Genomic DNA, 15,968 nt, shown 5'->3' on the forward strand with positions numbered 1-15,968 from the left:
CTCTGCAAAAATTAAACAAACATTGGCAATGCCAATATTTTGGGCTATTGTGTAGATATGAGAAAGGCACTTGCCAGGCACAGCCGTAATGGTGTTAACTACCCATTGTTGGTAGCAGGTACAAAATAGTGCCAGTACCTGGGCATCTAATAGCAGTGCCGGGCAAAAGCGTAAAGTTTATGCAAAAGCTGAAAATGTTGGCTTTGCCAATGCTTATTTTAAACAGGAATTCAGTGGCTTTGCAAAAGCTTGTTTTTAACAGGACTTCAGTGAAGGACACGCAAAGTGCTTATAATTCGAGTGCCTGAAGGCAAGCCATTTTAATTACACCAGTAGCGTGTTTACAACTCCAATTAAGTCATTAACTCTTAGAAGACTTCTTTGAACAAATACTGCCAGGTACTTTGAATGCATTCTGATGGTAAGGCTTGATTAAAGCGAGCTCAAAGAGTTCCCAGGAGGAAGTGTTTTGGGCAGGCAGAGGCAGGAATGGGTGTGAATGTCCATAGGGTTTAGCATGGCCATGGGCAGGCAATGGCTGAGCGCATAACCAAACAACACCTACAGACTCTGTGTCCCTCCTCATATTTCATTCCTCCCTATGGGCCCTATCTATACTCCAATGCAATAGTTGTGGCTTATAAGTGTCACAAGCAACACCTGGCATGGGTTTCGGAGGTGATGAGAGACATGGGATTTCGGGGTTGTGGGGCATGGGTTTCGTGGTGCCTGAGGGGGTTCATGGGTTTCGGAGGGGCAAAACTGTCTGTGCCCCCAGCTCCATAAACTGTTAAGATGGCCCTAGCTTTGAATGAGGGTCTGTAATGCATTTCAATGGCGATGACCATTGAGGAGGGATACACAGTTGTTTGGTTTGAATCCCCCCCATTCCCTGCCCTTAGCCATGCTAATCCCTATGGCTAATCCAACCCATTCCTGCCCCATTTCGGACCTCTTTGAGCTCTTCCATGGAGGATGCCATCTTGGTTGACTGTTTCTAAGGAAGCTCTCTGGAAACAAGCCGAAACTAGCGGCCATCTTTGAATGCGAGCGATTCCATGATTTTAGTGTGGAAAATCTGTATTCAGAATATGTTTGACCTTTCTTTTGCTGAATACAATGTAAGCCCATGCCTTCACATTGATCCGTTTTTCTCTTTAAAGGGTTAGTGGACTCAAACATGGTATGCTTTAAATATGTTGCCCATAATAAAATAAGTTATCTTGCCATTGTTTTAAAAAAAAACTTTTTTATGGAACATTCAAGTGTTGATTGAAAGCAGATAACCTATTTAAGTGGAGAGATGGAAGAGCTGATCACACCAGAGCCATATGACGCTTTCTGCACAGGTCTATTCACCTGCTGTGTTTATTCACTGATGCCTAGAAAGTGAGGTCTCTCCAGAGGAACCAACCAATACATGGAGTAAGCAGATACACCTACCTAATAAGCTTCAATCACACTGTACCTAGGCATGGCACCTGCACAGGGTTCTAGCTGAAACGTAAAGCTGTGCGCTGCACCACCATTTGCCCATTTCCCCCACTTAAAGTTTCACTACAGCGCCATTTTGGCAACTAGATGGCCTGAGATCCTCTCCGGCGTGAGAACTGTCCTCTGTGTGTTGGCAGGATTTTGCTCGCACTTCGGATTTCTAGCTCCCCACTGATAGCAGCGGGGAGTTAGAAATCCTTAATGCTGTCCCCCTCCCCTAGCACCAACATCCCCTTGTACTCTTTACCAGCCCCTCTCCCCATGAAAGAAGACTGACGATGTCCCTCTAAACTCCCCCCCGCTCTGCGGAAGCTATCCTCCTTGGCCTCCACCCCTGGTCCAGCCACCATGCGACTCTGTCTCGGCCTGCGTTGGGTTTCTGGAGCCAGACCCAAAGCTTGGTCCTGGCTCGGCCCTACCCCATTGGTCCCTGCCTCTGCCAGCTCTTCTTAGTGGTAATATGAGAAGGGACATTACAAGAAGGTGCAATGAGTAAGTGGCAAAACAAATATCATTGGTGTGAAATACATGTATGGTCACTGCTATGCACTTAATATTTACTTGTGACAATGAACTTAAATAAGGAAGTTACATTGAAGACTTACTTGCAGACACTTACTTGCTTCCTGTCTACTGCATACCACAAAACTATTGAAAAAAACAGGCATTGCCATAGTGGTTTTAACTGGACGCTGATAGTAGCAGGTGCAAAGCCCAAACTGTTGGCTTTGCCAATGCTTGTTTTTACTGGGTATCTCTGATAGACTGCATGACTACTCCCATGGCGGGAACATCACTTGCCTCATATTGCACCGCTGACCTTACCTCAGAGGTTACCCTCAATGGCGTGTACAGTGCTCTACTGCTTCCTTCCTAGGTTTTTCTTACTTGGGGTCATAGGAAAACCATATTGATCAAAGTAGATACCCCTTAATAACATCCATGCCAGAACACTTTCATTGAAGTTTCTGGGCCTCATTAGTGATTGTCTCAGGAGGACAGCTCAGGGGCAAAATGCTCGCCTTGGAAGCAACACAGGTTCGATGCCTGGGTCCGCGCTTAGCAGCTCTGGGTATTAAGCGCGTTATAAATAACCATTTACATTTACACGTTTGGCATTGCAGGAATAAAGAGGCAGTAATTCTGCAACTGCCACTTTTCCTGCACCACCAAATAATAATTTTGGCAGAATTACTGTGCGGTAAATCTGCCAGCTATAAATCCACCAAAAATCCAATGGAGTCCAATACAATTACCGCCAAATTAACACCACATTGGTAATGAGGCCCACTATCCCCAGCAAATTTTGCCAGTCGAATTGCTGCGTTTTAGAAATGACAGAACATTGAAAGTTAATTTCATTTCCTGGTTTGTGCCAGGTCTGTAATAATTCTGGTCCTTGATGTTATCACAAATCACTTTAATGTGCACTCTTCGTTTTCATGTCCCTTGTTTTCAGGAACAGGCTAGGAAGGAGACCAAGCAGTCAACTGCCTCCCCGGTATCAACATCACATATGCCTAATTGCAGCGTCAGCTGCATGCACTGCAAAGGATGATGCCTGCTTCCAGGAACCAGGGGTGGACTGGGAAGGGGGGCAAGGTGGCAGTTGTCCCCAGGCTGGCGGGGCTCTTGCTCCTTAGACAAACACAAACTCCAAGGCCTCTGACTCGCCTCATCACGAGTTGGGCTGTAGCCCTTAAATGTGGTGGTAACGGTATTACCGCCGCATTTAAGGGCTGGCCCTATCACGAGTTGGGCGCTAAATGGGCTGTTTTACCTCCAGCCTTTCTCTTTTTTCGGCTGTATTACCGCCTGCTGTATTAGCCCGAATAATTAGCACTGAATATGCCCCATTGAATCCAATGGATCGAATGGGGAATGGGGATTTACCGTTAACACTCAACCCGTGATCCGGCACTAATACCGCCGGACCGGTCGGTGTTAGGGCTATTACAGTCAGGCTGTTTTACAGCCGGGATACAGCCCAACTCATGATGAGGCCCTCGATATTGTAATTATTAAATAGGTGTTCATATGAAACACTTGAACTAAGCGGAACAATAGAAAAACATATCAGCAAAACATGGGGCACCTGTTTGTAAAGGAGAATTCAACCATCATATTGACACATGGGGTAAATGATTCAACAATTCTATTTATTCAATATTTGAATGTTACATCTTTTTGTGCATGTTTTTCAATTGTGCCCAATAGTGAGTACCACAACCAATCTAACAGCCCTTTCTAAAAGGTCCATATGGTAATATCCATCTATGCTATTCGGGGTGCTATTACAATCTTTTTGAAATGAGATGACCAGGGATCAAACAAGTAGAGGCATTCTTCCAGAATACAACTGGGGACAAACTGTAAGATATGCACCCTTACTTCTGTGGCAAGTAAGAGTCCAAAATGAAGGTGCAAATGGATTATGTGCATTAGTGGGTTATGCTACTTCTGTACTTTTTTGTGGGCAAAAGGGGTCCATTCTGATCCTTTTACCATAGTCCTTACCATAGCCCTTTGAAAAACATATTTTACTGTATTGCAAAAAAGTGCCTGCACTACCCATCTGTACATGGAAAACATTTTTCAAATATTTGGGTCCAGGTTGGCTTTATTAACTCCACCTCTTATGTGGGGGTAAAAATAGGTCGATTTTCAGCTGAAAGTCTGCTTAAAATACTGCAGTCGGTCAGTATGCACATGGAATACTGGCAATCGTATTTGATTAAACCCGGAATTGTAATTGTAATTGTTTATTTGTAAAGCACTTATACACAAGTGAAGTGCTTCAAAGCACTTCAAGGCGGGAAGGGAACAAGGGAATACAGTTGTCATTCTTAGGCCTTGAAGATTCTGAATGATCTAACAAAATTAACTAGCATACTATGCCAGCGGCATTTATACTAGTGCAAGTGCATGACAGGAAGGAATGAGAGAAGGGGGGGAGAGCATACAATCAATAAACTACCGTACTATGCCTAACAACTTGTCAGATAGTGCAAGTGCATGACGAAGAGTGGGGACAGAAGGGGGAGGGAAAAGGACATACAGAAAAGAAACTACCGCACTAGGCCTGGCGACATTTCAGATTAGTTAGTGGTCGGTCGTCCCTAATACGCACATACTGGAGTATTTCAGGTACAACCAAGCAAGGGAGGGGAGACAGAGGGAGGACAGGACAGAACAAACTTGCTAGGCCTAGTACGTTCACTGTCGTGTAAGTGCACAGACAGGAAGTGCGAGGGAAGGGGGACAAGTGCACCCAGTCTAGCAAGGGCCTGGGTTGAGTGCAGAGGGGTTGCCCCTCTCAAGGAGCGTATTCCGAGTGCAGTAGTGCCAAGCAGAGTGCAGAGGCCCGGAGGCAAGTGCTGGACTGCAGGGGGAGCCTGGGACCTGTGAGGCTGTGGCGGTGCACCAAGCAGTCAGTCAGCGAACTGAGCAAGTTGGGAAGAGAAAGAAGGAGGGAAGCAAGAGAGAGGAGAAAGGAGGTTAGCAGGGGGGAGGGAGGGAGAAAGAGGAAGAGAATAGGAAGGTCTTGAGGAGTTTCTGGAACTTAATAAGGTCCGGCTCAAGATGGAGAGAGCAGGGAGGATGGTCCAGAGGGAGGCACCTGCAGAGATAAGGTTCTACCCACAAATCTCTATTTGGAAAAACGGCTCACCCGCAGAGAGCTGGAGGAGGCTGAGTGGAGGGCTCTATAAGGAGAGTATTTAGGAAGAGAGTGTTGTACCTGAATTCCAAATGGAGTATACTTCCCTGGGCTGTCCTCAAATAAGAGAATGACACATTTTATTATGCCAAAATCCCTATGAAACTTAGTTAAACAATCATATTAAGTACACAAATTGCCTCCATCGGGACAAGGCTCAGCACTTTAAGAGCACTACGCTGATGATGCGCACATAATAAGATTCGTGCAAAGGCTTACATTTGGACCAATTTGCATGCCCATAGTGCTTTGCGGGATGTGATTTAGCTGAAATGACATATTTGAATGGATTGTGTCCTCCCACGTATTCCCCATCTTTGACATTCAAGTCTGCTTGCAGCTTGCTTCAGATTTTATTTTATAGGGTCGAGCGTTGTGCTCTGTCAAATCTTGATCCTCGATGGCCTCTGTAGTGTCCCTCGTGACGTTGATGCTGGTATATGCAGCACGCGCACTGACCGTTACCTCAGTTCAGTTTTTTCTACATTGCTGTGTACTTTGGAGCTACTTGTCTAAGTGAAATTTCGATACGTTTGTCTACATATTCTTCGATAATGTCCTCGACACCGAAGGACATTATCGGTCTTCAATCGGTGATCAGACTGTGGAGGGAAAATGTCTATCACAGACCCTCACCACGTCTGTCTGTGGTGCTTGGGGTCGGGCCACAAAGTCGACGACTGTGGCTCATTTCAATCCATGACTGTCAAGGTCTTGGGGGACAGCAAGGGAAAACTCGATGCAGGTGAGCCATCTCTCAAATCACCGGCCATTACCCCATCAAAATGAAAATCATCCTACGAATCGAGAGATGTTTCTCCCGTTAGAAAGCGTCCAAAACACCAAAGATATTTGAGGTCTAATTCACGACACTCGTCCTCTTCTCATAAGAAGAGTAAAAAACGATGTTGTAGATCCTCGTCGTTGTTGTCTGCCTCTTCTGAAAAAATACTCTTTTACAAATAAGAACTCGACTCCGGCAGAATTAGAAAACCTCTGTTTGAAAATGCTTGAAGGTTTCCAGAGGCAAGCTCCTCCGAGTGCCCCTCTTAAGGAGTCTGAGAAAGAAAGCTACCTCTTGCCGTCCATGAAAACCATTAGGAAGTCTTGTGTGTCTCCTTCTCGCATGCCTCAAGGCCCGAGAAGAGAGACTCATCGACACAAGTCGAAGGAGTCTTCCTCCATGCGCAAGAATTAGCTTGTGTCTGGCTCCTCAATGCATTGATCTTCGGAATAGAAGCCTTCTTCGAAGGTATTGAAGCCGTTATGCTTATCGCCTGAACCTTGGAGGCATGTAATCCATTTACAGCCATTGAAGCATACTACATTTTCAGGCCATTCACTGACTACTTTGAGGAAGTCATTGAAGCCTTCGACACCTTCAACTTTGTCGGAGTATTCAGTGCTCTCGAATACTGCCAAACCTATGTCTGCTATATCTAAGTATTTTAGACCCATTCCTCAACCTGATTTCTTCAGGCAAATGGGATCAATCTTTGAGGAAGGTGAAGAGGAAGATCATCCCCTTTTGGGTACGAATGTGGGGCACCAAATGTACCAGAGGAGTTGATCTCCGAAGAATCCAAGATGCAAATTCTGGTGGATACTCTTAAGGAGACCAATAGCTGGGAAACATCACCAGAGACAGAGTTTAGTAACCCAGAGATGGCAGGCCAGGATGACCCCTCACCCCAAACCCACAGCTACTATGGAGACTGATGACCTCACTGATATTTTAGACAGTGGTCCAGTTAGGGAGGCTTTGTTACCATTGCATGAAGCCTTAAGAGTAAGGGGTTTGGAAAACTGGCTAAAACCAGATTCTGTTCCACCATTTAACAAATGAAATACAGTACTGCTTTTGTGGACCCTCCCTTTTTGAACAGGAATGCTACATCTGAGAGCCTGGTAGTTCAAGCAGTAATAGCTTGATCAAAGGCTGCATCTTACCCTTCTGCTCCGGTAGATATGGAGGATAGAAGAATTGACTCTGTAGCAAAAAGAGTATTTAGTGCAGGGAGCATGGCCTTAAAGTCAGCCAATTCTACCTGTTCCTTAGCGAAGTACACTCACACCCTTTGGGGTGTAGCTGCTCTTGCAGCAGAGCACATTCCAGAGGGAGAAGAAAGAGAAGGTTTCATAAGCCTAATATAGGAAGGAAAAGACACCATGAGGCAGTCGTTGCAGTCCAGCCTGGATACAGTGGATTCAGTAAGCAGGTCCATGGCTGAGAAAATCAGGATTTTCTGCAGACGTCCAGGCACGTTTACCTGACATGCTATTTGACGGGACTTCCCTGTTTGGTGAGAAGGCTGATAGTAGCCTGGAAAAGCTGCAAGGGATTCGAGCTGCAGCTAAATCATTAGGAGCGGAAATCAGACAACCTCAACCTTCAAATCAAGGATGGAGAGGACGTCCTTTTTGTTTTTATTTCTCCATCTCTAGAGGAAGAGGTCAATTCTCACAAAGGGCCCTCATGGAGGTAGAGTTAGAGGAAGAAGAAATCCCTGTTCAACACCCGCAGAGTTTCCCTCAGCTGCAGGTGGTACAGCATAATTCCTCCCTCACCCACAAGTCTGTGGTAGGAGGCAGACCGTCATGTCATCTCTGGAGTTGGCGAAGCATAACTTCGGACGCATGGATGCTGCAAACCGTAGCAGACGGTTACTGGCTTCCATTTCTAAAAAGAAGATAAGAGACGGAAGTCAATCAGAACATGGGAGATGGCATAGAAAAAGGAATAGAACTGTCAGTCAGGCGGCATCCTGTTGGAGAAAAGAAGCAATACAATTGGTACCTGCAGCAGAGAGAAACCAGGGTTGATACTCTCCCTACTTTCTGATACCCAAGAAAGATAGAAGAATGCAACCCATCCTAGAATTGAGATGCTTGCACAAGTTCCTCAAGAAGGACAAGTTCAAGATGGTGACTCTTTTGCAGATCCTTCAGGCCCTTTGATTCCAGGATTGGTTGGTGTCATTGGATCTTCAGGATGCTTACTTCCATGTGCCAATACATCAGAAGCACAGAAAGTACCTGAGGTTTGCAGTGTGCGTTCTCATTATCAGTTTCGGGTTCTGCCATTCGAGCTCACCTCGGACCCAAGGGTCTTCACCAAGCTTATGGCAGTGGTGGCAGCAAGTCTAAGGAGGGAGGGGATTCACATCTACCCCTACCTAGATGACTGGTTGATCAGGGCTGTTTCTCCGGAATAGTCTCTGAATCATCTCAGTCACACCTGCCACTTCCTCCATGAGCTGGCCTTCTCCCTGAACTTCAAGAAGTCCCCCTTGACAACTTCACAGAAGCTTCAATTTGTTGGAGCAGTCATGCATTTAGCCTCAGAAAAAGCTTCACCACCCGAGTTAAGGGCTCAACATCTCTTGCAGATGGTCCAAAAATTCCAGAATGCCCAACATCTTCCCAAGGTTGCTCAGCCTCATGGCATCCTGCATTTTTCTGGTGTCAGAATCCCATCTGAGAATGAGATCCCTTCAATGGGCACTCAGATCCCAGTGGTCTCAATTCTTTGGCAAAATGATGGACCTTCTCCAGGTCCCGACAAAGGTCGCCCAGGATCTCCTGTGCTGGGCCAGCTGAGAGAATATGATGAGAGGAGAACACTTTTGGCAGCCATGGCCAGAAATTACAGTTGTGACAGATGCCTCCTTCACAGGATGGGGAGAGCACATGAGAGACTCCATGTCAACCTTTTTGGAGCTGAGGGAAATCAGACTAGCGCTGATGGCCTTCCTGCCCTCAATACGGGGAATAGTGTCCTGATAATGACGGACAACACAGTGGCCATGCACTACCTCAACAAGAGAGGAGGTATAGGGCCACAGCCCCTGTGCTGAGAGGCAATGCAGCTCTGGTTCTGGGCACAGAGAAGGAATCACTCTTCTGGCAGTTCATCTAGCTGGAGAAAAGAACACAGCAGCGGCCGCTATGAGCAGGCAAAGTGGAAACTAGCTCAGGATGTCCTTCTGGAGGTCTTGGCCCTTTTGGGGCCCCCTCAAGTGAATCTGTTCATGACCAGTATCAACCGGAAATGCAAGCTATTCTGCTCCAGGCAATTTCCCCAAGAGGAGCTCTAGAAGACGCGTTTGTGGTGGACTGGGAGTTCCCACTGCTGTACGCGTTTCCACCAGTCCCCGACATTCCTTATGCCATCAGGAGGTTGAGGAAGTTTCAGAAAAGCATGATCCTCATTGCTCTGGATTGGGCCAGGAGAACGTGGTACCTGGACCTTCTGGAAATGGCCATCTGCCCTCCAATTGGTCTTCCCCAAAGAGACGACCTACTCTCGCAAGAGAGAGATTGCATTCTTCACCCAGAGATTAGGACACTCAATCTTTACGCCTGGCGTCTGAATGGTTGAGATACAAAGATTGGGACCACCTGGAAGACGTAATGGAAGTGTTGCTTTCGGCAAGGAGGCCAGCAACTAAATCCCTGTACCGCTGCTGTTGCGATATGTTTTGCAGATGGTGCAGGGAAAAGAGACTAGATAATTTCACATGTAAACTTCCCCATGGTTTGTCTTTATTGCTCCATCTGACACATTCTGGGTTGCAAGTGGGCACGGTGAAGGGCTACTTAGCGGCACTATCAATCTTCAAAGGTTCTCCAGATGAGGGTCATACTTCTTAGTGCCAATTGCAGTACAATTCTTCTGAACACCTGTGAAGACCTACTCTCAAATCTTGACTCTAAATCTTCCTCTGACCTCATCCTTCTTCACCTCTCTTCTGCTTTTTCTACGGTAAACCACAACAATCTGATCACCCGTCTGCGTAGTACCCTGGCCATCACAGAGCAGGCCCTGGCGTGGCTAGCATCTTTTCTTTCAGATCGTCCTTCCCAGGTGGAACTTGGGTCCTTTCTCTCTGCTATCACTCTCTCTATTTATGGTGTTCCCCAGGGATCTAATCTATCCCCTGGTTCTTCAATGTCTACATGGCCCCTTTGGCCCACATGATCTCTTCTTCCACCTCCAACTTTCAGTGTTATGTGGATGACACACAGCTCTCTTTCAGGCTACCCTCTGCCTCTTCCTCCTCCTCGCTCATCAGTAAGTCAGGAGATCATTCTCATTGGGACCCCTGCTTCCGCTTTCCCACTTGCACTCTGGCCGGCTTCCCTTGGTCCTGCGCCTTCGCCCAGCAGTGAGGCAAAACATCTGGGGGTCATCTTCGACTCCACTCTCTCCTTCTCTTCTCACATCTCGGACAACAAGTCCCACTACCAGTTGCACCTCTCAGAGGTATTCTACCTTTTCTCACTTTCCCCCAGAGGCTCACAATCTCAGAGCCCTGGTTCTTTCTAGACTGGACTAATGCAACAGTCTCTTTCTCAATCTTCCTAATTCTACTCCCCGACCTCCTCAGCTTTTCCAGAACAGAACCGCAAGATTCATCCTTGGCCTGAAGCCCAGAGACCGGGTCTCTCTGGTGCTGAAATCTCTCCACTGACTCCCAGTGGCGGCAAGGATCAAGTTCAAGTGCCTCTGCATAGCCCACAAGGCCTTCTAGGAATGGCTCCCGCACTACCTGCAATTCTCTCACTAAATACTCCCCTTCTAGAGCCCTCTGCTTGGCCTCTTCCAACTCTCTGCAGGTGAGCCGTTTCTTCAAACAGAGATTTGGGGGTAGAACTTTATCCTCTGCCGGTGCCTCCCTCTGGAACAGCGTCCCTGCCTCTCTCTGTCTTGAGCCAGATCTCCTCAAATTCCAGAAACTCCTCAAGATCTGCCTCTTCTCTTCCTCCTTCTCTCTTCCTCTTCCCTGCTCATCACCCTCTCTCCTGCTTTCCTCCCCAACTGTGCTCAGTTTCGCTGACTGGTTGCCTGGTGCACCTCCAGAGCCACACAGGTCCCAGGCTCCCCCTTACCCCCCAGTTCTACACTTGCCTATGGGCCCCTACACTCTGCCTTGCACTTCTGTACTCGGAACACATTCCATGTGAGAAGTAACCTCTTCGGCACTTAACCCAGGCCCCTGATAGACTGGTCACACTTGTTCCCCCTCCCTCTCCCACGTATTTCCTGTCTGCGCACTTGCACGACCTTGAATGCACTAGGCCTAGCTAGATCGTTTTGTCCTGTCCTCTCTTCGTCTTCCCTCCCTGGCCGGGTTGCGCCTGGAACACTTGTGCACAGGTTACATTATTGATGAGGACCTATCATCATTCAATATGAATGTCGCCAGGCCCAACACGGTAGTTTATTGTTCTGTATGTCCTTTTCCCCTGTCCCTCCCCCCCTCCTTCTTCCACACACCTTGTCATGCACTTGTACTATGTGGCAGGTCGTTAGTCCTAGCACAGCAGCTTACTGATAGTTTGCTCTTCCCTTCTCCCCCTCCTCTTTCTCCTTCTCTCCTGTCATGCACTTGCACTAGTAGAAATGTCATTGGTCTACTGTACTAGTTAATTTTGTTAGATAATCTTGTTAGATAATTCTGTTAGATAATTCGGAAACTTCAAGGCCTAAGAATGAGTACTGTTTTTTCCTTGGTCCCCTCCCGCCTTGAAGCACTTTGAAGCACTTCACTTGTCTATAAGCGCTTTACAAATAAACAATTACAACTTCTAAAGGGCTTAACCGATTTGTTTCCGCCCGCTCCCTTCATCGTGCCATCATTGGATCTAAATCTTGTATTAAGAAGTCTTATGTGCGGTCCATTAGAGCCCTTACATTCCTGTCCTCTGAGGATGCTCACTATGAAAACAGCCTTTCTGGTAGCAATCACGTCTGCCCGTAGGGTGAGCTACAGGCCTCATCTTTCAAACAACCTTTTACATCCTTTTAAAAGGATAAAGTAATTTTAAGTGTTAGGTCATCTTTCCTTCCAAAGATGTTTCAGAGTTTCATCTAGCACAACGTATTCTACTCCCTTCTTTTTACCCTCCTCCATCTAAAAAGGAAAGACTACATCGACTAGCCCCGAAAAGGGCGCTAAGCTACTACAATACAAGAACTGCAAGTATTTGACAACATGATCAGCTTTTCATTGGTTATGCTGGCCAAAGACTGGGCATGGCAGTGACTAAACAAACAATATCTAGATGGATTGCAATGTGCATAACAGAGTGTTACTCATTAACGGGCAAAGATTAGCCCATAGGTTTGAGGGCGCATTCCACTAGAGGGGTGGCAGCTTCTTCAGCTCTGGAAAGAGGTGTGCCGGTGCGAGACATTTGTAGACTGGCAACCTGGTCGTCGCTTCACACTTTCAGTACATTTTACGTGTAGATTCTTTTTCAGGAGAGGAAGCCAAATGTGGCAAGGCTGTCCTCTATAATATTAACAAATAAGAACATTCTTGCCACCCACCGTCTAACTCAAACTGCTTTGGGAGTTCATCAAAGATGAGGAATACGTGGGAGGACACAATCCATTTGAAGTACAAGTTACTTACCTGTGGTAACGTTCTTTCGACTGCATGTTCCTCCCACGTGTTCCTCATTGCCCACCCGTCCATATCCTCTTTCCTGATTAGAGTTTTCTGTGTATTACACCTTCCTTTCTCGCAACGTCAAGATTGTCTCCTCCTATCACACAGCATGCAAGTTAAAGGAGGGAAAAAACTAAGAACTGAGGTAACGGTCAGCTCAAATACCAGCTTCCCCATTTCACCAAATTATGTTATCCTGGTCAAATCATTTTACTACAACGCTTGGCATGTGCATGAGTTTCCCTGGGGTGGGCCGGGGTCCTCAAGAGACAAACAAGAATGGAAAGATATGTTGCTTCCTGTCCTCACATTATCCAAGGAAAGCAATGTCAATCATTTCTACCCAGAGCACTATATATGTATTCGAGAATGTGTGAGAGGGGGGGGTGGGAGGGGGAGGCAGGCATGGAGTTTATTTGTTCAGCCAATATATTTGTGTACCAAACTTTTGTAGTGTGAGGTGTAGGGCTTGGGCAGGGATCCTTGGTTACAATCCTAGCTTCCCCACATGAACCAAATTCTGTGATCCTGATTAAATCATCTGATTAATTTTGAAATCTGGGTCGGGCGTGCTGCCTTGTGCGATGGGCCACTGAACCATTGGCCACTAAATTGTACTTGGCCCAAAGGCCAAACACGTTCCAGCCCTCCCCAGCTCATGTGACCATCTTTTCTTTCTCCCTAGAACACCCGGAGCTCACCGCCTTGCTCTTCATCTCCAGCGTCTGCATTGGCTTGATCCTGACACTCTGCGCGTTGGTAGTGCGGCTCTCTAGCGCCACCGATTTCCAGACGCGACACCAAATGCGAAACAGGTTTTCAAAGGAATGCGCCGATGCGCGAGACAGCAGCCGGGAGGACGAGGACAGCTCGGAGAACAGCTCGGAGGACAGCTCGGATGAGATGGCGGACCTCTGCAAGTCTTCGCACTGCGTCCACTTCTCGATGGACCCGGCCGACCTGGTAGAACGGATCGATCGCAGAGAACAGATCATGCAGGAGATCTGTATGCACAGCGGCGGGGATATGCCCGCCGCTAGACACTGGCAGGCCTACTACTAAAGGAGATGCGTATTTTACCAGGGTGGCGCACACGCTATTGTTGTTTGTTAATTCGTTCCTCGCTTGTGCCTTCTGTGAAGGGAGAATCGTGTAAGCCAAGGTAACTGCAAAGAAAACAAATATTCGAATGGAGTCTTGGTAAGAGGCCTCCAATTCAGGGACATAGTTGGAACAGATGTGAAGCTTACGTTTTTATTTTTTTACAGAATCTAATTTATCCACATCTGCGTAAGGGACCACTTAGTACTGTAAATGAAATAGTCACTTTCCATGTCTTTTCACCTGTGCTACTTTTGTCAGTATACTTTTTAACTGTGCAAAACCAACTTGTTTTTATTTTAGTTGTATTTATTTCAAAATAAAAATGGGGGTGAGCCCTATACCGCCCTGCTTTTTCTCCCCTTTATACTTCTTTCCCCTCTTTTAAAGTCTCTGTTTCTTTGTTTATTTAATTTGCTTGCTTCGAAGGGACCCAAGTTGAATTTGCAGAGTTAAAAAGTCCACCGAAAAGGTCTGTCACCGCTTTCCAGTTGCTAACCGCATAGTTATGCTGGTGTAGAGCGAACTAAACGATCTCTGGCCCTCCCTTCATGAGTAGGCCTGCTCTACCCATTTCATTAATTCACAACACTGGATTGGAACTAACATTTATGTTATTTGTGAGGCATTAAAAAAAAAGAGTGATTGCAAATGATTCATGCACAGTAAACATGCATATTTTGATTTTTTGGTGAATTGTGGGAAATGCTTTTCATAAAATAACCAAAGAGCTACCTGCACACACAATAAATGACAAACTAAGTGGTTGACATAAGCCTAAAAAAGAATAATATCATGTCATTTATAAGGCGCCTGTACACAAGTGTTTCTAGGCGCGACAAGACAAGGTAGGGAAGACATAGGGAAGACAAGACAACAATCTTACTAGGCCTTGTGTCATTCAGATCGTGCAAGTTTGACAGCATGAAGTGCAGGGGAAGTGCAGGGGAGAGCATAGGCGGAGTGCATTCAGAGCAGCAAGCTCTGAGTAGTGCAGCTTGGGCAGCGGGCTCTGGGGAAGCGCAAGGAGGCCGGGGGCTGTGCGGTTCAGTTACAGACCCTGAGTGTGGTGGGCTCTGGGCAGTGCAAGGGGGACTGGTCATGGAGGAGCCTGGTACCCAGTGAGACTCTGAGGGTACCAAGCAACCAGTCGGTGCAGCAGACAGAAGGTTAGCAGGGAAACGAGATAGAGAAGGCAGAGGAGAAAAGGAAAGTCTTGAGCTGCTTCCGGAACTTCAGGTGGTCCGGCTCAAGTCTGAGAGGGGCAATGAGGCCATTCCAGAGGGAGGCACCTGTAGAGAAAAGATATTTACCCTCCAATCTCTGCCTGGGGAAGCGTCTGACCCTCAGAGAGTTGGAGGTAGCAGAGCGAAGGGCTCTAGAAGGAAGGTATTTCGGAAGAGAGAGTTGGATGTAGTGCAGTTCATTTCATGAATAGAAGTAGTTCATGAAATGATCTGGTTCATCGTTATGTTAAACACTGGGACATGACTTCACAGTCCAGGGCTCAAGTCGAGGGTACACGTGGGTGGACGAAGTCACCCCACTTTTTCAGAGGGCCCCTTGATATGCTGATTTCTGGTGACGCCACATTCAATCGGTATGTTAAGGAGTCTCCCCACTTCGTTTTTTTAGGACTTCATCCCTGCTTCACACACAAGGAATGATGTAATATGGGGTCTTGTCAAAGTTTCCTCCCTGTAGAAACTGAGCAAAAATAAAGCAAACTCCAGCTGTGCTCCATTGGGGCAGTACACTTAAATAAAAATCACACCATGTGATATAAAATGATTCTGATGTCTGCACAAAATCTTTCAAATGTACACTTTGCCACTAGATGGCAGCACCATGGACAGCAGCAGCAGAGAAGGTGCACGATCAGCTAGAATGGCATATGCTGCTCCAGAGGCACTATAGGCTGTGCATGTTTTGCACTGGTCTGTGCACATTAGTATTCCAATGCCAGAAAAGTAATCCCTGGATTGTTCTTAATTGAATGAAATGAAGTGAATAGAAACATGGGGGGTCATTATGACCCGGGCGCAAAGGGATACCGGGCACCGGTAATGACACCGGTGCCGGTAATCCCTTTGCGCCCTATTCCGAGGTCCCTTTGTGGGTCCTTCCTTTAATGCCTGGCTTTAGCAGGCGTTAAGGACGGGACCCGCAAAGGGATGCCGGGGTCAATAACGGTACCG

At 46.8% G+C, this 15,968-nt stretch overlaps 1 protein-coding gene across 1 annotated transcript in view; it reads left to right on the plus strand.

Annotated features, from left to right (window-relative positions):
• The window catches only part of EVA1C (eva-1 homolog C), a 637,492-nt gene extending 621,931 nt beyond the window's left edge, over positions 1-15,561 (plus strand). Inside the window, exon 8 of the mRNA XM_069636343.1 lies at positions 13,355-15,561. Coding sequence (XP_069492444.1) covers positions 13,355-13,731 — 377 coding nt within the window. The 3' untranslated portion in view covers positions 13,732-15,561. The remainder of the gene's footprint in view (positions 1-13,354) is intronic.
• The last annotated feature ends 407 nt before the right edge of the window (positions 15,562-15,968 follow it).

Source organism: Ambystoma mexicanum, chromosome 7p (assembly GCF_040938575.1).
Source record: "Ambystoma mexicanum isolate Mex_15411 chromosome 7p, UKY_AmexF1_1, whole genome shotgun sequence".
Taxonomy (NCBI): Eukaryota; Metazoa; Chordata; class Amphibia; order Caudata; family Ambystomatidae; genus Ambystoma; species Ambystoma mexicanum.